This window comes from Tachysurus fulvidraco, chromosome 5 (assembly GCF_022655615.1).
Source record: "Tachysurus fulvidraco isolate hzauxx_2018 chromosome 5, HZAU_PFXX_2.0, whole genome shotgun sequence".
Classification (NCBI taxonomy): Eukaryota; Metazoa; Chordata; class Actinopteri; order Siluriformes; family Bagridae; genus Tachysurus; species Tachysurus fulvidraco.
In genome coordinates, this window is record NC_062522.1 from 4494004 (window position 1) to 4517236 (window position 23233).

Genomic DNA, 23233 nt, shown 5'->3' on the forward strand with positions numbered 1-23233 from the left:
AGGCAGGATACACCCTGGAAGGAGTGCCAACCCATCGCAGGGCACACACACTCTCATTCACACACTACGGACAATTTTCCAGAGATGCCAATTAACCTACCATGCATGTCTTTGGACTGGGGGTGGAAACCGGAGTACCCGGAGGAAACCCCCGAGGTACGGGGAGAACATGCAAACTCCACACACACAAGGCGGAGGTGGGAATCGAACTCCCAACCCATGAGGTGCACTCTAAAAATAAAACGCTGGCTCGACTTAACAAAATTAAGGTAACAATTTGCATGCATCTTTTTAAGTAGCTTCAACTCAGTCATTATTAAGTAGATATCATGAACCTTTTATAGTTAGACTAACCCAATTTGTTTAGTACAACCAACATGATTTGACTTAACCTCTAAGAACTTAATTAAGTTGAAACAACTTAATTTTAATTTCAAAGTTTTGGTGATATTAAGTGGTCAAATTACATAATTTAAGCTATTCTAACTTCTTTATTTTGATTTCATTCTACTTAGATATGTCCATGCAAATTGTTACCTTAATTTTTTTGAGTATAGGTAACTTATTTCACTTCAGTCAGGAGAAATAACACAACAATTCCAGTTTTATGACGAAACTGGTTTATTATAAAACCAATGTCAACTTATGTACAAGAAGGTTTTAACAATGCTTTGACAAAAAGATAATTATCCAGGACTAAAGTATTTTTTTCAAGTAAAGTCAAGTAAAGAATGAAGTATTTTTCTGGTAGGTACATATCAGAAAAAAATAAAATAAAAAAATAATAAATAACAGGGAACGTGAAAAATGAATTCCTACAACAGACACAATTGCCAGCTTATTGGGTCCACCTAGCTGAAACTAAAAGTTTTCTTCCTTTTTTTTATATTATTGCAAAGTATTAAATTTTACCTTCATCACATAAACTACGGCCGCCATAAAGTCTCAAACAAATACAACACTGTAACATACATGTAAAAAATTGTCAAAATTACAGCTTCTGTATGTGTATGCACAACAAAACTTTTACATGTAACATTTCAGGAATACAACAGTTTATTGTTTAAAGACATTACCTTCGGCCTAGCTTTCAGACCATCCAGCTCAAGAATTATTTTCTGAAACACCTCAAAAGTATTTTTTATTTCCTTTGGGTAGCTGAGGTTGAGAGCATATACCAGCCCTAGCAGGGCACAGGCTCTGGATACATCCAGGTCTTGCAGGACTTCCGTTCCCTCATTAATAATACTGGCGTTGGCTGGGTCAAAATTTGTGGCACCTCATCATCCTAAGTAGATCAAAATCAATGTCAGTGTTTTAAGTCAAGGAAAGGAACAGGACATTAGACACATGAGTTAAATCTTAGGAGTTAAAACTTACTACACATGAAAAATTGCAAACTTAAAGAAATGTCAGCTGCCTAACCATCAAACATAATGCTGCAGATTGTATATGAAAGAAAAATAAAAACACAATATGTTGTAATGGCAAATTTACAAAAAGCTCAAGGTTTACAAGGTTACAAGATGGATCAACTGTGAAAACGTCACGGCAGATAAAGATGGCGTGCACACACTGTCATGTTAGGTATTGTGCTTAAATTAACTTGCTTATTAGTTAACTATTTAACTTGTTACAGGTTTATGTATGTCTGTGTGCAGGTATGTATATGTATGTATACATACTGTGTGTGTGTGTGTGTGTGTGTGTGTGTGTGTGTGTGTGTGTGTGTGTGTGTGTGTGTGTGTGTAAGTCTTAATCAACCCAGAGTAAACTTTAAATTCGGACGACACTAAACATGTTCGATATCAATTAACATCATTTAGCTGCCACTGTAAAACAAAACATAAAGCCTTTTTTGAACACACTAGCTAGCTAAACGTCTATTAACTTTAGAATCGATGAATTAGCTTAGGTCAAACTGTCTTTTCAGTTTAGTGTGTGACAACAACGATTTATTTAAGTAAAGTTTGCCGCATTCATTTTGTTTCATATTTAGGTTTATATGTATTTTGTCCACCGTGGAGGAAAGCTGATTTTGAGGAAAACGCGGTTGTAGCCGCCTCACTACATTACTACGAGAGAAAAGAGGTGTAGCGTTTAGCTCAGGAGTTATTGACTCGCAAAACTCGAATCTGCGGACTTTACTTAAGTCAAAGATTTTTTTGCATACAGTTGGTAGCTGCTGAGATTAAAACAAAGCAAAAATATTAACTTACCTATATAGCCTGTTTCTCCGGCTCCTAGTAGTCCTTCTCTGGCAGCAAAACACGTCCGAACAAATTCCGCCTTTACTCAGCTTTTAAAGGATGCTCACTAGATATACAAGTTTCACTAACTTAATATTTTTCTGTTGTTACGAGAAGGTAAAAGTGTGTGTTCAAAATCGATATATAATTAAGACAGTATTCTTTATTTTAATTTTGAAAGACTTATTAAAATGAGTTATCAACTCACCAATACAAGTACATATTACAAACTTAAGTATTTTATGCTGAAAATATTGTTTATTTTAAGTTTTACAAACTAACCACATGAATCATTAACATCTGCATTTTGGTTTCATCACACGAGTCGCTTCTGTTTATATGAAACATTTACACACGATTTTACTGAAATATCTGTTTTGTTTTGTTTTGTTTTGTTTTGTAATATCCGTCTCCACAAATTTGTTCTTGTGGTCGCAGTTGTGTAGGAATTAATTATGATGCTGTAGAACAACAAATCCCAAAATAAAAAAAGTCTCAAACGATTTTTCGGACCTCCGACATTTCACGTTACCTGCCACTTCTAGTTAGTTCCTGTTTAACGTGCAAAACTAGAAGAAAAACTATTCACCATGAGCTGTAAAACATAAGCTTGTTTTAATGCTTTAGAGACATTAAGGAGAATTTTTTTTCAGGATAGTTATACATGGCTTGATTAAAATAATAGCGCAAAAAAAAAACAATATTCATAGTGAATATTCACGTTTTAATAATAAAAAAAGACTCAATGAGAGGTAAATTTCATCTGTTCTGATCTGCTAATGAGGATCAATAAGGGAATAAAAAGTAAAAGGTGTTGGACCATCAAACACACACCATTTACACATCAACAGCTCTGTACTGGAATTTGTTACACCATATTAAATCTTAACTCCAGAGGTTGTTCTGTCTTTAACAACAGTGACAGGTTTATATTAACGCATACTGTATGTTTTGTTCTATAATAACAGCTCATTTTCCTGGACCTGTACAGAGGGTGAACTACACGATCAAATAATCAGTTAAATAAATCATAAACATGAAAGCAGACTGGATAAACGTTGATTTCTTTCTTTCTTTCTTTCTTTCTTTTTTTGTAAAAAGACTTTAGTTTATGCAAGGGTCAGTTTTTATTTATTATTAACAAGTTAAGCAGATATACTGTAGCTTCACAGATAACACCACAAGGTTGTCTACACATACACTGTTGGTGGTGGGTCATGGGTTAAGCTGTTCTGCCAAGCTGAGAACAGGCCCTAGACTAAGACCCTTAGTGGTGTGTTTTTGAGTGCTTGTTCTCCGCACAGAGCTTTTCCACTTCTCTCATAAGCCGTAAACACATCTCTTCCTGCCAGGGTCGAGCCACACACTGCACCGCTACCGGCAGACCCACACCGCCTCGTATGGCCTGTAAAACACACACACACACACACACACACACACACACACACACACACACACACACAAAATTATACACGTTCCTATCTATTCACTGCTAGCAAGAACTTTTATTATCTCCATTTACAGCATCCTTATCCAGAGAGACTAGTTTTTCAGGAATAAACTATGGATTTTTATAGTTTATAATTAATAAACAAAGTTTTAATCCAAGTGTGTGGTGAAGAGGTACAGTAGGTCTTTAGACTTTGTTTATAGAACGTCAGCTGTTCAATTCCTCAAATCCTGACAGATGGTGGATCCAGACCATGTTAGAGCAGAGAGTGATAACAGATTCAAGTTAGATGATGTAGTATACCAATGGGGTGATTTTGGAGAACTCGGGGAGGTTGAGAATAAATTCTGCAGCTGCATAATGGATTGGCAATTAGGACGACTGGATTCTTTATGTTACATGGATGAGCATGTTTACTTCTACTGTTTAAACACAGAAGGCTGCTTAATAGCACACTGAAATTAGCATGACAATGCTCCTGTGCACAAAGCACACAGCTCCACGAAGACATGCTGTGGAGGTTAAAGTTGGTGTGGAAGAACTAGAGTGTCCTGACCAGAGCCCTGACTCGGACTTTTCCCCAGTGAACATCTTTAGGATGAACTGGAACCAACATCTCCAAACATCAGTCTGATCTCACTAGTGGTTTTATTGAACATGTGAATGAACCCAAATCCTCACAGCCACACCCCAACTTCTAGTGGAAAGCTTCAGTTCAGTTGAGATCAGAAGAGACTATTATAAAAGCAAAGGAGGAAAAAATCTAGAGAAATATATTCAACGAGCAAATATGGTTGTGATATTCAGGGGTGCACAAACTTTTATCACGAGAGGTCAAGGTGCACATCAGTTTTGCTCGGTGGTTAAGGCACTCGCCTACTAATTTGAAATTCCACATGCACCAAATTACTACTTTTGGGCCCTTGAGCAAGATGCTTAAGCCTCAATGTCTCAGGAGTCAAATAAGTAAAAAAAATCTTAATTTAAAATCCACTGAATTAAAAAAAGTAAAAAAGAAACATGTCAGTGTGTAAGCAACATTAAACATCATAATCGATTACATCTTGTGTCTGTTTGCGTTTCTATGTGTGTGTGTGTTGCCTCCTTAATTGGTGAACTTTATCTATTCACAAATCTTCCTGAACATTACACACGTGTGAGAATCCTAAAAATGACAAGTTTGCAGTTGATTAAAGTTGATTAAAAAAACGTTGACATGCTGCCACCTTGTGGGCAAGAGTCAATATATTAACTGGCTATAAACTACTGCATTAAAACTACTTGTGTGTTCTACTGCACAACCTCTGTGGTTTATTCCTTTTCCTGTCCCGGTGGTTTCCGGTCTCCGTAGTTTATTTATTACCGATCTCTGTAGTTTTTTTGCTTCCTGTCTCCGTAGTTTCCTGGGTTCTGTAGGTTTTTGTTGTTGTTGTTGTTTCAGTTTTTGGTCTCTGTAGTTTACTAATCTCATGACTCCGTAATTTCTCAGTTCCTCGTCACCATATTTTCGTAATTTCCACCCCTGTTGTTTCATGTACACAAGTACTTTGACGTACATACTGCCTAATACTAGCAGATGCAATGTTTTGTTCCTGTGTAGTGTATTTATCCTGTATGTGTGTTTCCCAGTCTCCATAGTGTCCGTAGGCTTCCAGTCTCCATAGTGTCCGTAGGCTCCCAGTCTCCATAGTGTCCGTAGGCTCCCAGTCTCCATAGTGTCCGTAGGCTCCCAGTCTCCATAGTGTCCGTAGGCTCCCAGTCTCCATAGTGTCCGTAGGCTCCCAGTCTCCATAGTGTCCGTAGGCTCCCAGTCTCCATAGGCTCCCAGTCCCCGTAGGCTCCCAGTCTCCATAGTGTCCGTAGGCTCCCAGTCCCCGTAGGCTCCCAGTCTCCATAGTGTCCGTAGGCTCCCAGTCCCCGTAGGCTCCCAGTCTCCACAGTGTCCGTAGGCTCCCAGTCTCCATAGGCTCCCAGTCTCCATAGTGTCCGTAGGCTCCCAGTCCCCGTAGTTTATTGGCTTCCTGTCTCCGTAGTGTCTGCCACAATTTTCCGAGGATTCTGTCCCTATAGTTTCTTAGTTTCATGCACACAAGTACTTTGACACACAAGCTGCTTACTCAAACAGTGCTTCCTTCCTGTGTAATTCATTTATCCTGCATATCTGCATCTAAACCCAGTTAGTTTCCTGTCTCTAGTTTCTTAGTCACCTTGATAAAGGTCTTGTCCCAGACGTCTCCGTAGTTCCCAGTGTAGTGTTTTAGCTCTTCTTCATCCTCATCCGTGACCACGGTGACAGGAACGACTCCAACAGGGAAGTTGAGCACGTTGTACAAAGCGGTGTAAGTCAGAGCACCTGAACACACACACACACACACACGCGCGCGCGCACACACACACACGCACACAAGCCAGATGAATGCACAACAAAATCGCTTACTGAATTTTTTTAAAGTTAAAGTTCAGTGTAAAAGTTAAACCTAAAATTCACACCAATACAACCAGTTGATGGTCAGAGTCCATCTGATGAAGTGATTTATTTACTACCCTGAGCTCTAAATAAGGCAGAGATCAATACGTTACTGCTTAGTTTTCCGGTGTAGTTGAAGTTATAAGCTGGTCCCAGCATGGGGCAGAGGAGGACATCCAGCTCCAGCTTCTCCCACTGAGACAACGTCTCCTGGATATAAACCTACAAACACAAACAACAAGATTTAATGTTTGGTCTAAGCGATGTACAGACGTACAGTACTGATACATACATTCAGGCATGTACCTCAACTGCTTTGTGCTGTTTCCACAGATCGACTGGAGAGCTACACACACACACACACACACACACACACACACACACACACACACACACACACACACACACACACACACACACACACACACAAGACAAGGAAAGAAACAAAGGGGGTTTTTACACCTGGTCACTTCCTGCATTTTCTGTGATCTGATAGCTATCTGATGGTAAAAAGACCAGGTCTAAATGCCATCCGAAACGTTTTGGAGACGGATATAAACCCGATGGTACAAACCCCTTCAGGAGGAGGTCTGGGACGTGTTTCAGATGAAACTGGACAGGTGTAAATGCATGTGGTTGTTCAAGCCACATACGTCAGCGCTATACTCCTCCCAAACGGAAGTACGTCACTCGCAGGTGACTCACGAGTCGTGCATCGCGGCAGAAACAAATATGTTTTCCCACCAGCGCTGACTCCGATCTTTCACCCAGGTGTCTCATTGGGGCTTAAAATGCACTGCTGCAGCCAGCAAAAATGCAGCAAACAGTAAATGCTATTTTTTGTAGCGACCGCATACACCAAAGCGTGTTCCATTACAATTACCCCGGAAATGAGGTAAAATATATTAGCATTTTGGGCGGGAGTAGAAAGATCGGATCGATATCCGATTCGCCGAGACGCGTTTATGTGGCCTAATGTAAATGGAACAGTTTTAACGAATAAGATAGCTATCGGATCAGAGACAACACACGAAGTGACCGGGTGTAAAAAGGCCCAAAAAGTCACACACTGTGCTGCATCAGAAGTCATTAAGTAGATTCTGTTCCGCTACGTCATTATCAAATTATCAAAGGAATCAGTTCACATTAAGACATGTGATATAAGATATTTTTAATACTTTTTAGTGAACATCATATTTCTTTGACGTACCATGAATCAACAGGTGTAGTTACAGGAAGCGGATCACTCTTACCTGACTCCACAGGTGGCGTTCATAAGTGCAGCAATGCGTGGATACTGAGGGGAAGAAAAAACACCCAAATTTATGTTATTACTACAAGTACGATCTAAAAACAGTTAAAAAATAATGTCTAAATCTGTACTGCATCGAATTTCTATAGAGTTAGAATTACACTCAAGAAAATTCAATCACATTAGTTATGATTAAAGTAAATTTAAGAAAAATGACACAGGAAAAGGAAGAAATAAGTAAAATGTTCTTGAAATGAAATGTACAAGACAAGATTTTTTAACAATGACATTTTTAAAACTGAATATAAATAATATTTTATAAATCAATTGGTATAGTATAGTTTTTAATTTTTATTTATTTTTTTTATTCTTAAGTATAATCTTAAATCCAAGTTATTATTTGTTAGAGTTTGGATTTGTCACAATAAGGTCCAGAGATTTGTATTTAGATCCCAAATAAATCTGGGTTGCAGCTTTGTGGAAACAGTTGTGTGGTCTGAGGACGTGATGTAGACGATTTTTAAGAAATGACTCCGTAAATAAAATCATGTGAAAAGTAGAAAATAAATAATTAATATGGTAGCAGTGACAACACAAAGGGACTCCATTTACAGCATTTAGCAGACACTCTTATCCAGAATGACTTAATTTTTTTTTTTTTTAGTTTTTCAGTTTATACACCTGAGCAATTGAGGGTTAAGGGCCTTGCTCAGGGGCCCCGCAGTGGCAACTTGGTAGACCTGGGATTCAATGACCTTCCAATCAGTAGTCAAACACCTTATCCACTGAGCTACCGCATCCCACGTGTAAATAGATATACATATCAAAGTCCTACAGAAAATAAATAATAAAAATAACAAAATAATGTTTTGAAAAGTAAATAATGATAGAAAAAAACATATAACAACAATAATAACAACAACAATAAGAAGAAGGTAATTATTATTATTATTATTATTATTATTATTATTATTAATAATAATAATAATAATAATAATAATAATAATAATAATAATAATAATAATAATAATAATTCTTATTTATTAGTATTTATTGTTATTTATTATTATTATTATTAAAACAGACAACTATTTTTAAAATTATAATATAAAACATATAACATTAAAAACATCACACAACAAAACTATTATTAGCATTTAAAAATATATTAATCATCATTTACTTAAAATAAATAAATAAATAAATAAATAAACAAATAAGTAAGTAAAGAAACAAACAAACAAACAAATAAATAAATAAATAAATAGGGGATACCAGTACCATCTGTTTTATGTTGTCAGTATTAACATGAACACATTATTAATCTTTATATTATTCTTCATAATAACCTTTTGTTCTATGTTTATGTTCTAATAAAGCTGCTTTGAGACAATGTCACTTGTAAAAAGCGGTATACAAATAAACTTGAATTGAATTGAATTATCACATAATAACTTCATTACAAATTGGAAAAAGGAAAACTGATAAGAACATTTTTCAATCTCTCAGAGTGTCAGTGATTATAAATCAATTATTACTGAAGACAACTGATGTGTAAATATCGTATCGTCACTTCACAAAGCGAAATTTTATTATATTGTTCAGAAGCCTGATGTTCAAAGTAAATGAAACTCACAATAGGTCGAAGGAGCAGAGAGATCATTTTCTTCATAAACACTGGACGACCGTAGTGTGAAGCCTGATGCTGTAGACACGGATCGACAGGACCATGCTTACTGAAAACACACAGCGGCCTCAAAGTTCACAGATCGCTTTAAACTCTAATGAGGTGATATAATTATAATGACTTACAGGTGCTCTAAAAGAGTAGCACCTCCATCTGCCAGGTTTCCCCTCGCAACATACTCGGTGAAGGCAGTGAACATGTGAGGAGGTTTGAATGGAATTAGCTATCGTGTAGAGAAAGGAAGATACAACACACACACAAACACACATGGTCATAGATGGATATATTTATGTAAGCCGTTAAAAACCATTCGTATCTAAATACTCTGAAATTAGGGACATCAAATGGGCTTCCATCCTTTAGCTCCAGTGATATAGATGAGGCTCGAGCACTAATACCGTGTGTCCTGCTTGTTCCAGGAGCTCTCTGGTCTCTCGTAGAGCTCTGCTCATGCTCGGAGACGGCTGAAAGTACCCGTCGTTCTCATAGTAACCGATCCTCAGGGGCTCCGAGCTCTCGTATACCTTTCATAAAGAAAAAACGATTAAGTACCAAGAGACACGACACACGACACTGAAGTACCGAAGAGACCCGTGTGTGGTACCTGCTGGTTGAACGGTATCGGAGGAACCGTAGGGTCCAGAGTGAACATGTCGGTGCAGAGTAAAGCTCTCATACACAGAGCCAGACTCTCCACATCACGGGCCATGGGACCAACAGCTGACAGGGCTGGAAACAAACACATTTGTTAGCTCCTACTCTCAAAATCTATTCTATTTGAATTAGTGGAACTGTGCTTTACCTGTTTTTCCACCTTTTACACATGAAGAGAGTCCACGCAGGCTGCATGGAAAGAAACTTGAGAACTTAAAAAACTAGATACATCAAAACATTACCATGGTATTATGAATTTTAGTAAGACTTTCATATCAAATCATGTTCTTGTAAGGCATAATGCATTTTAACTGGGTCAACTAAGATGCTGACTGCCTGCTGAATAAGCAGATTAAACATCCACAGGCTAGTCAGCTATCACATTAATAGTTAATCAGTTAAAATCTTTGTTAAATCAAATAAGGACTGTGTTTACCTCCTGTATAAAAATGCTGAAGAGAATGTGTCTATTATAACAATATTGTATTAATACAATTAAATTAATACAAATAAAACACCTTATCCTGTTGTTTGTGGGTTTTAAGCCGCAGATGCCACAGAAGGCTGCTGGGATGCGGATGCTTCCTCCGATGTCGGATCCCAGCCCCAGAATAGATCCTCCTCCAGCGATCAGAGCACCTTCACCACCCGAAGAGCCTCCACAGGTCTTCTGGAGGTTGCAGGGGTTCACCGTCCTCCCGTATATGGGGTTACTGCATTCATAGCTAGAATAAAAAACATACAACGGTGGGTTCTTGAATTCGCAGGTCAAAATGCACCTGGATTGCAAAAATAAATGAATAAACAAAAGGACCCACTAGCAGAATTAGATTTATTTAGAAAATAATTTGAGAGAAAAAAAATACGCAGGCAACATTAAAATAGACCTCTCAAAAATTAGAAGATAACTGGCGTTAGACTGCATGTCACGCAGCATAGAAGAGCCTCCTGAGCTGCAGAAAATGTCTTAGTGCTGCTAAATAAGAGTCTTAAAATATGGCAGCAAAATTAACTAGAATTAAACCACCACAGAAACATGCACACCATCTAAATGTATCTGCGATCATTTTATGAATTATTTTAATGGCAAAATGAAAATAATTCAGACCATAAATATAAAAGCAGAGACTGATTTCATTTCACTAATTTCTTCTTCAACCTGTGTATTAGATTCTTTACCTACATGTTTCTTCAAACAGATAATAACAGAAGCGAGTGAATTTCTCCCAAAAACAATCAGTTCTTGTCAGGGACGCGGGGATAAAATAGACCAGAATGCAGGATAGCGTAAAATAAACAGGTTTAATAAATAAAAAACACAGAACAGAGACACCGACTAGACACAAGACAACATCAGGACAACGACAGAGGATTCTGCACTGCTTAAGGCAACGCGGCTCAACTAAATACTAATAACAATTAGACACATGAGGAACAGGTGTGCAGAGGTGGGGAGGACAAGACAAGGGCGGGGCACAGAACATAAACAGATGCTCATGGCCAAAGTCTGGGCTGAGACCTGACAGTTCTTCCATTAGGAATGTCTCTGTACTTGGCTTTAGCACTATTCAGACGGGACTAGTTCTACGTGGGGACGTGGAGTAATGCAATTTTACCTCAGGACGTCTGTAATATTAATTGGCCAATTCGCACGGGACAAGACATCTCAGTAATACTAGCAGAAGTGGGAGGGGTAACTCGCTTTACGCACCACAGTAACTTCCTTGTCGTCATGTGCATATGACGTTGCTTCCTGTTATCACATCTGCAAACAGACAACATGGTGCCTCCATGCTTGAAAAACATGCCAAAAACTACTTTTAAACAGGAAATGACGGAATTTTACCGTACAGTCTTTTCGTACGGGATCAGTATTACCTGAGGTAATTTTTCCGGACCTTTTTACAGAAGGTAAAAGTCGACGTAATCTTTACTGACATTGTCCGTAATGATTACCGAGATGGCACATTCGGACGGGACTAAAATCACCAAGAAGCTCTGGTAATAATTACTTTACCCCCACGTCCCCACGTAAAACTAATCCCGCCCGAATAGGGCTTTTGTCAAGCCAGGATTAAAAAACTCGACCTCCATTCCTGTCTATAGGCCAAGATCAAGTCTTCCCTTTATCTTCATGATCCTAGAGCAGGTTGTAGCACAGCAGTTATGCTCATACGTACACAGCAATAACATTCACAAGGTCAGGATTGAGGCCTCATCTTGGCACCGAGACAGCGCTGGTTACTATTGGCTTCTCATCCAGAGTTGAGCCTCCTTACTGGTCTTGTGAACTAAGTGCAAAAGAAGCACTTGTACTTGAACAACATGCAGTTAAAAGTAAGCTTTTTGATTACAGAGTAGCTCTGGATGGCCTTTCTGTTTTATCATGTGCAGCAGTAGAAGATCTTGGTGTGATTATTGACTTTGTTTTATTTAAAGCTTCACTAGATCATATAACTAGATATCATAGCCTTCTTTCAATCCCCAAATACTGATAAGAAATATAATTTCACTATATGATGCAAAAAAAAAAACTAGTTCATGCATTCGTTACATACAGTATAGGTTGGATAATTGTAATTCTGTGCTGTCTAGAAATTCCAGCAGCTACACAAACAAGCTACAGTTCATCCTAGAGCCTTTACTAGAATACAGAATATATGACCTTATTGCTCCGATCCTACTCTGGCTATCTACACTGGGACCCAGTCATATTTAACATGGATTATAAAATACACACCACAGCACCTGAGAGATCTCTTGGTCTTTTATGATCTGTCTCCTATGCTGATATCATCTGCTATTTGTTGGTATGTTAAATACTGAAGGCTACAACAGTCGTATTTTTATAGCTCGTCTTTCAGACTCTCTGAATTCTAACTCTGAATGATTCCTACAAAACTAAAATGTCAAAGAAATAATTTTCTCAACACCGTACATGACTTCTACAATTTTCAACCACTCCCTCAGGCTGATTTAAAGGACAACAAATGGAGATGGAATATAAGCAGGCATGAGGTGATTAACTTTCTTCTCAGCCAGTCAAAGCTTATCACATAAGCAGTGCAGAAAGTGTTTTACAATAGGCAGGTCTTATCGTTAGCTAATTATTAACCTTTTCTCAATTTAAACCAGGTGTTATTTTTTTTAATTTGATATCACTTTGTCAAAATGAGATATAAAAAGACTAATGTTGTGTAAGTTGTAGCCAAAATGGAAAAAAAGGTCTAACTCGTGAGGCGAGAAGTGAGCAGGACTGCACTGAGCCTAACAGCTAACGGTTTTGCTGGCATTTGTAGGCAATTAAATTTAATATACTTTTATTTGTATAGTGCTTTTAACAATGGAAACTAGACTAAAAAGGGCTGTCAAGTATCACGCATTAACGTGACAGTCACTCATTTGGGTCTTTTGTCACGCTCCCACCACACACTGTATTTGTCACACAGAAGAACGTACTATTTGTCATATATTTAATATGCCGAAGCGCCCAATACGCATCAGTCCGCACCGCTGTCTCTATGGAACCGGGCAGGAACCAAGCGCATCTCCCCTGGAGTTCTTAGTCGAGCCTGACACTTATCAGCCAACCAAAAAAGAGGCTACACAACAGCCAATCAGAAAATAGCACTATTGTATCTGGGTAAGATTTAAGACGACAACCAATGAAAAAAAGAATATCCTGGAATTGTTCAGCATCATCCTCGTTCACCCACAGAGAAAACCACTGGAGCTGCAAGCATCACTTTGAGCACAGAGTAAGTCATGATCTCCTGTTTGACACAAACATTGACATTGTGACTGCTGTTAGAGACGTTTCCCAGATAATCAGCAGGAGTTTTTCATGAGTGTCTGTAACTTAGCCAACAGTTTTACAGCCTGTTCACTGACAACACCTGATCAGAACAAGTAGTCTAGGCCAGTGGTTCTCAAACTGGGGGCCCTGAGATGGTGCCAGGGGGCCCCGGTTCACTGACATCACCACCTGCTCAGAACAAGCAGCCTTAGTTTTAGTGCTTCCACATGCTAATGCTGATGCTGTCCTGTGATAAGTGTGTTCTTGTTTTCTTGTTTTTGTACCCTGTGTTTCTGCAAACATAAGCAGGATGGTAAGGCTTGCTGATAACGTAACCATAATCTTAAGGGAATAGAAAATGAGGATTCTCTGTCATGTAAAATTGTATTTCTGTGTTATATGTTATATGTCATCTTCTGATTTAATGTTATTGATTTGAATCTATCCTGTTCCTTTAGTGCTCTTGACCGGATGAAAAGACAAGATAGGTTGACCTGCTTGTGAGATTACTCGCAGGACACTCAGTTTCTCTTTGCTCATGTACAGGCTTTCTGACCTTCAATGCTTGGATGAGAGTTGTGAGGAAGCAGCATTCTAGCATACCCCTATCTATGTTGACAAATCTTGGCCTCCGCCTTATCTCATACACCATACTGCTTACTGTATTTCATTGCGTATATATTCTGTTCTGTCGCTCAGTTCTTTGAGCAGTTGTTTGGAATAAACCAGATTTGATTTCACTCGCGTGGTTTGTTCTCTCAGTACTCCGGAGCTCCTATTGTTTTGCAGAGGTAAAGAGACGCGGACAAGTGCGAGGAGGAATCTTTCTTACAGTCAGTTTGAACACTGGTTGAGGTTGGAGATGTCTCTCTTTCCTGTCTGGCCTGTCTTTAAAACTTGAGAACCTAAATGAGAGTTTACATTTATCCCTAATGAGTAAACTTAAGGTGACTGAGGCAATATAGTGTTGGATTTCTCTGAAATAAAACATGTAGAGAGTCTGTAGAGTGTTTCTTACTTGAGGAGACCCTGAGGGACGTTAGTTTTGATGAAGGGGATTGCACCCTGCTTCTTCAGTACCGAAACCACCACACTGTCCTTAATGACAGGATCATCAAGCTTAGTCAGTACACCACAGGTAGAGTCGTAACCCTGAGGACACACACACACACACGCACACACACACACAATGTCATACTGAAACATATGGAATAAAAACACTGTCAATAATAATCGTACGTAATTCAAAGCATTTGTGTGTAAATTTTAATTTTGCGGAGTCGGATCCCAAAATCTACGGCCACGACAGTTTACAGATACGAGATTTTGTGTGTTTGTTCAAATACGACTCCAAAATGTACGACTATGACAGTTTACACACACAACGCTTGTTTTCACAACACCTCTTTTTCACACATGAAAACGGTCTGCGAAACAACTGTCAAAAATACGTCATCACGTTCACAGGCATTACTATCCGAGGGAAGATGAATCGATTCCACGAAGTGCGCATGCGCCCCGCCCTCTTTTAAACCACTGCCGCCAAAATGGCGGATCAGCAGCCAAGCGCTCACTCATGTTGTATAGTCAGTGTTGTATAAAGTAGTAGAAAGCAATACTTGAGTAAAAGTACAAGTATGATACTAGAAAAAGACTTTGGTAGAAGTGAAAGTCACCTTTTAGAAAACTACTCAAGTAAAAGTCTTAAAGTATCTGATCTTTACTGTACTTAAGTATCAAAAGTCATTTTCTGATATTTAATGTTTTTATAAAAGTGTTTGAAGTAAAAGTAAAAAGTAAAATTTCAGTGATTTTCGGTAGGCATAAGATCAGGGGCGGTTCTAGGGTTTCATCTTTAGGGGCTTTATCCCTCAGTGAGAATTTAAAACAAGAAGAGTTTTATATCATATATTTTATGACTACATAGTAAGCCAAAAGTTATGGTGTTATTAAATGGCAAAAGTGGACACCAAAATTTTATGCATGATGTAATGATGCCAGTCTTGAATCAAATCAGTTCATGTACAGGTATGTGTGTATTCTCTACAAACAGTGTGTCCAATGATGCAGTCATTAATAAACTAATATTCACAAAGACCAAATCAATAAATGTTATTTTTATTTAGTATTGTTTGGATTGTTTGCATTAATATTTTGTTTGTGCTACAACTCTGGTAATAAGAATAGTGACATTTCACTGCTTTTGGTTGCTGTATTTGCAGTTTTCCGATTAACGTTATACATTAACGCCTCCAGCTCTGACTGCGCGTGCACGCTGCACGTACCTGTACCCGTACAGCGTGCGGAGCTGCGTAATGCAATCTAGGAGCAGTGATACACCAAACCTCCCTTATTGCAGTCACACACATTTCTTCTGATTTTATTTTGTAGTAACGAAGATGCTTAGTGGAAATATAACGGAGTAAAAGTATACATTTTATCTAGGAAATGTAGTGGAGGAAAAGTGAAAGTTGACATAAATTTAAATAGCGAAGTAAAGTACAGATACGTGACATTTCTACTTAAGTACAGTAACGAAGTATTTTTACTCCATTACATTACAACACTGCTCGTCGTCTCAGGTAAGTTGGTTTTTCCTTCCAAATTCGGACATGTTTAAGGGTTAGTTATCACTAATAACAGAGAGGAGTAATATTACAGAGATAGGTTAACTATAGTAAGTAAGATTAGCTCTCAGAGTAAGGTTACATTAGGTGCTTAAAGAATACAGCTGTTTAGGAGGTCATCACTGCAGTCTGTAGCGTGATGAGATAGGCCTACATAAAAGAATTAGCAATTTAAGTGTTAACTTACTAACAGCTGTGTACATGCACTGGAATACACAGGTCATGCAATATACGTGTTCACTGCTTACGTGTTAAAGTCATATTTTATTGTTTATCAGGTTCCAAAAGGTGACATCTTAAACTCAGCCCAGAATCTGGTGTCGATGCTGACCGACACCTTAAGTGTTGGACAACAGAAAATGGGGAACCAGTCCAATATCAGTGGACAGTCAGCACAAGAAAGAAGGTCCAAGTCAAATGGGCAGTCAGTGCAGCAGGAAATGGCTAGGTGTGAGGTGTGTGTGTCTTTTATGTAGGCCTATCTCATCACCCTACAGACTGCAGCGATGTGCCTCCTAAGCACCTAATGTAACCTTACTCTGAGAGCTAATCTTACTTACTATAGTTAACCTATAGCCTATCTGTAATATTACTCCTCTCTGTTATTAGTGATAACTAACCATTAAACATGTCCGAATTTGGAAGGAAAAACCAACTTACCTGAGACGTTGAGTGAGCGCTTGGCTGCTGATCCGCCATTTCGGCGCCAGTGGTTTAAAAGAGGGCGGGGCACATGCGCACTTCGAGAACGTGATGACGTATTTTTGACAGTTCGTGAACGTGATGACGTATTTTTGACAGTTGTTTCGCTGACCGTTTTCGCGTGTGAAAAAGAGGTGTTGTGAAAACAAGCATTGCTGAAGTTGTCTGAACCGATTCCTTCACTCGTTATCATATCATGTGATCTGTTCACCTGAGTCACCCTGTGTTACATAAATATACACACCTCACTGGTTTCGTAACTCCAATACAATATACAGTATAACTTAATATATGACTCTGATGTTAAAGATTAACCGAACTGATGCAGTGTTAATCAGTCCAACCAATGCATTACATTTCACAAAAGTGGAAAATGATCTGAATGTTAATGTTTGCCTTCTTCTCAAAGCACCATTTAAAAATATCTTTATCCCAGTCACACTGGGGTGGTGGTGGATCAAGTATTTAAGGCAATGGGTTGTAGATTGGTGTATTGGGGCTCAAGCCCCAGCACTGCTAGGCTACCACTGTTGGGCCCTTGAGCAAGGCCCTTAACTCTCTCTCTGCTCCAGGCTGTATCATGGCTGAGCCCAACCTCAAAAATTGGGAGATGGGAAGAAAGAGCGTATGTACAGTATATGTGACATGTATATGTGGCAAAATGAAGTCTTTTATTTCTTCACTGGCGCACAATCAGGGTAAAAAATAATGTGATGTTCTTATGAACTGCCTTTTGGTACCTGCTACATTTATATTTATTCATCATGTATGTCTGTGTTTAGAACTATCCTCTCTATAGCATCAATGAGATAAAGAAATGTAATGTGTTTAATCCATTCTTTCACACATACAATCACTATTTCTTCTCCTATCCATTGCACTAAGCTTACAAAACCAAACCTTAAGCATGCCAATGTCCATTTCCATGTTGTGTTTGACAGCGTTCCCTCCGTCAATACCTCATAATCCACGTTGTCCTTGATGCTGATGGGAATGCCATAAAGAAGGCCGTCTTTGTATGACTCGATGTCTTCCAGTTGTTTCAGACTCTCTGTGAGGACAGCAGTGCCACAGTTTAACTTCTTGTGCACCTCTATGGCCTGTAAAACACAACACAGGTTCCTGTTATACAATTCGTTCGCAAATGTTTAGTTATCAGGTTTCTCACATTGAAATTTCTACACAGTTGGAGCACTAGCTAAACAATGGGTTCATGCTAAATGCTCTATGCAGCGCAATAGCAAGAGAGCTGATAGAGTACAGATTGTTACAGGGTTTAATACATCCACTTAGATTTATCAATATAACCATTTCCAGAAAAGTTGTAAAAAATAAACTACATGACATGCCTAGACAACACACATTCATCCTGCTGTTTGCATGTGTGTGAATATTTGAATATATTAAATCGATTGTTTACTGTGGTTCATATGTCCATCGGTAAAACAATAGACACGACTACACAGTATACAGTGCCATAAACATTTGTATAACTTATTAACTCTAAAAACAAAGATGTTGTGTCTTTACAGAGTTAATGGATGGCAGAGAAGGTGGATAACTATAACTGTACACAGATGAGGTCTGAGGTGTGTGGGTCACATGTGTGTGTGGGATCGCTGTGTTCCCCAGTGGAGTGACAGGTGAAAGTGCACTGAACCTTCTCCATGTAGGCATGGAGCACAGCGTCAGGTTGTAGAGATCCTCCTCTGATCTTCTGACTCAGTTCAGCCAGTGAGAGAGTCACGATGGAGCTAAAATCAACACCAGCGTTCTGCAAACACAAGACTATTCGAGTCAGATGTTACATAATCAGCAATGACAAACAGACAGACAGACAGAAAGGCAAAAGGGATAGACCAATAAATGTGTAGGTTGACAAATGGGTGGTTAGAGAGGCGGAGATGTAGCTTAAGAGACAGGCAGATATGAAATTTGATTGACAGACAGATAAATATGTACTTGGGATTTAACACAGACAGAAAGACAGACAGACAGACAGACAGACAGACATGTAGCTTGACAGAAAGACAGTAATATGTAGTTTTACAAACAGACATGTTGCTTGATAAACAAACATGATTTGACAGTAAGACAGACAGTCAGACAGACAGAAAGACAAAAGGGATAGACAAAAAGACATGTGGCTTGACAAATGGGTGGATACAGAGACAGACATGTAGCTTGAGAGACAGGCAGATATTTAATTTGACAGACAGAAAAACATGTAGCTTGACAGACAGTCAGATATTTAACTTTACAGACAGACATGTAGCGTAACAGACAAACATGATTTGAGATAGATAGACAGACAGACAGGCAGAATGAAAGACTGCTATACAGTGGTATTGCACATTTATTGTCAGACTCATGTCTTTACACACTCTGGCTTTGCAGTGAGTTCAATCCAAGTTGTGGATGAAGAAATAATCTGTGTGTGTGTGTGTGTGTGTGTGTGTGTACCTGAGTCTTAAAGCGGTTGACGGCTTTCTCTGCCTGTCCGACCTCCTTCTCTCTCTTCTCTCTGGCTCTCTGCAGTTTCCTCTTCACCTTCTGTTGTTCTCTCCATTTCAGCAGCAAAACACTGACACCGGCAGCACAGAGCAGAGCCACTGCTACACTCTTCCACTCACCATCCATGTCTAAGCTCACCTCCTCCTACCTGTTCCACCCGCTACACTCACCTACAATGTAATACCAACATGAACGGCCCCTGAACTGTATGCACACACCCTGCAGGATCCATAGAGTCAGATGTAAGGTTGCCAAGTGTTCCTAAAAGCTGCAGAAGAGAAGCTGAAACTTGACTTGATTATACAATACACGTATGAATCTTCTTTGTTTGTTTATGCAATACCGTTGTTCTTGCAGTCAACTTACAAATAAGATAATATGATGTTTGGGATTTAAAAGAGTCAACTCTCTTCAGTTAGTCAAATGACCTGACTCATTAAACAGTTTGTTATAACAGCATGATATTTGAACTGTGCTTTCATCCAATCTGTGATGTCCAATTTTTGACATTTTGAAGAAAATAGATAGTAAGTAAGTAAGTACGTTTATTTCTAAATCACATTTGATTTCAGCTCTAGCTGACCAAATGCTATACGGAGACATAACATACAATCAAAACACAGTCAATAAAAAAGTACACAGTAAAACAGGTCAAATATATGAAAGTTAAAATAGAAAGACAACTTTCAGACAACTAAAACAGAGAAGTGTTGAATACAATTGGTTTGTGGTCAGAAAATACAATGTCTTCGATGGTAATATCTTCAATAGAGAGACTAGAGGACAAAATAAGGTCTAGAGTATGGCCATGGATGTGTGTAGCCTCCTGAACATGTTGAATGATGCCAAATAAATCACAGACATTCTCATTGTTACATTCTCATTTGTTTTTATTGATGCCTCATGTGAGGCTTTTTGACGCTTACATGTGTGTGAGCATGTTTATATATTATTCCGCTTCAGACATGCAGTATAGCACTGTGTGCACAGTGGGAAACGAAGGGAAAAGAGATTACACTTTCAATGTGTGTATGCTATGTTTTCTCAATGCAACTTTTGTTAAAAGAATAAATCCAAATATTGATTATCCATCCTGGAAGTCCTATAGCATCAGGGAAGGATTCCTCTTACCCCTCCCCATGCACTCTAAAAAAAACGCTGGGTTGTTTTTTAAAAAAACTGGGTAAGACTTTGGATTGTTTTATCCCAAGTTTGGGTTGAAAATTGTCTTGAGCTATAACACAGGGCTCTGAAGTGACAGTCACACATTTCGGTCTTTTCTCCCGCCACACATTGTATTTCTCAAGCAGAAAAACTTTTTGACTATTTATCTTATATTTAATAAGCCGCAGCACCCAAAATGTATCAGTCCGCACCGCTGTCTCTATGGAACCGGGCAGAAATCAAGTGCGTCTCAGTTCTTAGTCGAGCCTGACACTTATCAGCCAATCAAAAAAAAGAGGATACACAACAGCCAATCAGAAAATAGCACTATCTGGGTAAGATTTAAAGCATCAACCAATTTAAAAAAAAAAAAAAACATTCATTAGAGAGGGTATTTTCGATGGTCGGTTTGAACAAAACCTCAACAAAAAACATGATCTGGACGGGACATTGTCCTCAATCATGACCCTAAAAATGTCTGGGCTTGTGCTGAACTGTTTTATATGGGAGCAACATTACAAATGATAAAGGAGTCCAACAAGGTGACAAACACGTAATAATCAATAAACAACACCAGTCATAATCTCTCTCTCACACACACACACACACACACACACACACACACACAAGTTAATAAATGGAAATTAAACAAATACTTTGTATTTGGTTAAATTGTGGTCAGTGATCCTTACCAAACAACACCACCCCCATTATTTTTTGTCTGTTTGTTTGTTTATTTATTTATTGTCGGGGCAGTCACTGGGGGGTTGGAGATGTCACTCTTGCCTGTCTTCAAAACTTGAGAGCCCTGGAAACGTAAGTTATTCAATATGTATTTAACGATGTTCATAGCTATAAAAAAAATCTGCTTTACTCTATAAACTAATGTTATGTGCGCAATTTAGGCTTTCAGTCAGTTAAACTGAGATTACCTCATGGCCGGGTGACATGACAGATGTGACAGATCCCAGATCAGTGAACAGAATAGCATGTGTGGCATCTTCATCGGAGCTCGGAAGGAAGAGGGTAAATACTTTTTAAATATGACTTTTGTACATGTTAAATCTACTTTATTATAAATGATTTCCGTGTGTCACGACGTGAAACAGGTTAGATCCAAATGCTGGTTTATTAGGCTGTATCCAAGACAGGCAAGGGTCACACATCAGGCAAACAACAACATCAAAGGAAATCCGAAAGCAGAAGTCAATAGTCCAGGCCTAGGTCAGGGCAGGCAGCGAACGTTCACAAACACAAAAAACAAGCAAGGTCAAAAACAGGGAGCACAGGGAGCACAGGGAGCACAGGGAGCACAGGGAGCACAGGGAGCACAGGGAGCACAGGGAGCACAGGGAGCACAGGGAGCACAGGGAGCACAGGGAGCACAGGGAGCACAGGGAGCACAGGGAGCACAGGGAGCACAGGGAGCACAGGGAGCACCACTTAGTATGAAGACAGTGCTAACAATACCTCGCCACACGAGAGCGTTCTGAGTGAGCTTAAATAGACCGGGTGATTACAAATAGGAAACAGGTGTGCTGTGCAATGATTAGTGGGAAATAGAGTCCTGATGCTCAAGTGCAGCAAATCCTCTGCAGGCCAGCAGAGGGAGCCCTCATGGCTCTCATAACACCGTGTTAGATACGGCGGAGTTTACTTGATGGTAACGTATTTTGTTAGGACATCCAATTTCCCGCTCTGCTTCTACATTTTGTTTAACTTCGCCGTAAGCTACATTCAACAGCAAACGAGATTCATTCACTATGAGCATACTACAGTACATAGTTTTTTATTCAGGATTAAATTTAAATTCCTATACTCCTGTACAGCCTATGGTTAGTGAAACAAGCGGGAATGTCTGAGGTCAGATCAGGCTAAATAACCTTAAGGTTTGAAACTAAATATGTTCGATCGCCATTTTATACGTGACACACCCAAGATAATTAGGATAATTTAGGAGCAATTCTTGGATGAAATGCCTTTTGACTGATATGAGTATTTTCTATGTAATTAGTTGATGGCAGCAAGCAGTGTTATTTGTGATCTTTCTTAAGTGTAAACTGGACAATGTATGGACTTCCTGGGAAGGAGACACCAGCAGTAAGAGTTCTGCCAGCATTCATTTTTGCAGACAAACTAACTTTTTTTTTTTTTTTTTCATTGGATTCTGTGTTCTTTAACTTTTTCATGTTTTCATATTTCACATACATATATAACTGGAAGTAATTTTTCCTGACTGCAGTCAGTTTGATGCATGTTCATTATTCTAAATGCTTCTATTTTTCTTATACAACACTGCAATTACATTGCGATTGATGATTCTTATATCTTCGGATATTGACTTTTATGATTGTGTAAATGTTATGAAATTGTTTCATATTTCAATTTTGTATTTAATTAAAGTTAATTTTATGATTAAGTCAGTTTTAAGCTGTTTCCTTATTGCATCTACATACTTTTTCTACTCTGCAATTACATTGCATTTGATGATTCCTACTGATGATTCTTATATCTTCAGATATTGAGGTTTATGTCAATGTTATGAAACGTTTTCAGATTTTAAATTTGTATTCTTAAAGTAAATTTTTCTGACTGAAGACGGTGATGCATTTCCTGTTATATTTGATACATTTTCTTAGAAATTGTCTTAATTCTGAGACGGGAAAAAGGT

The 23233-nt window shown here is 38.6% G+C and overlaps 1 protein-coding gene across 1 annotated transcript in view; it reads right to left on the bottom strand.

The window, feature by feature from the left end:
* Positions 1–2845: 2845 nt before the first annotated feature.
* LOC113640737 (vitamin D3 hydroxylase-associated protein-like) overlaps positions 2846–23233 on the bottom strand; it is a 37417-nt gene continuing 17029 nt past the window's right edge. Inside the window, exons 2-16 of the mRNA XM_027143363.2 lie at positions 19348–19555; positions 18545–18658; positions 17844–17984; positions 14574–14707; positions 10278–10484; positions 9908–9948; positions 9710–9834; positions 9504–9629; positions 9231–9328; positions 9055–9154; positions 7420–7463; positions 6473–6512; positions 6280–6388; positions 5907–6052; positions 2846–3654 (exon numbers count right to left, since the gene is read on the bottom strand). Of these exons, the coding sequence (XP_026999164.2) occupies positions 3517–3654; positions 5907–6052; positions 6280–6388; positions 6473–6512; positions 7420–7463; positions 9055–9154; positions 9231–9328; positions 9504–9629; positions 9710–9834; positions 9908–9948; positions 10278–10484; positions 14574–14707; positions 17844–17984; positions 18545–18658; positions 19348–19524 (1740 nt within the window). The 5' untranslated portion in view covers positions 19525–19555 and the 3' untranslated portion in view covers positions 2846–3516. The remainder of the gene's footprint in view (positions 3655–5906; positions 6053–6279; positions 6389–6472; positions 6513–7419; positions 7464–9054; positions 9155–9230; positions 9329–9503; positions 9630–9709; positions 9835–9907; positions 9949–10277; positions 10485–14573; positions 14708–17843; positions 17985–18544; positions 18659–19347; positions 19556–23233) is intronic.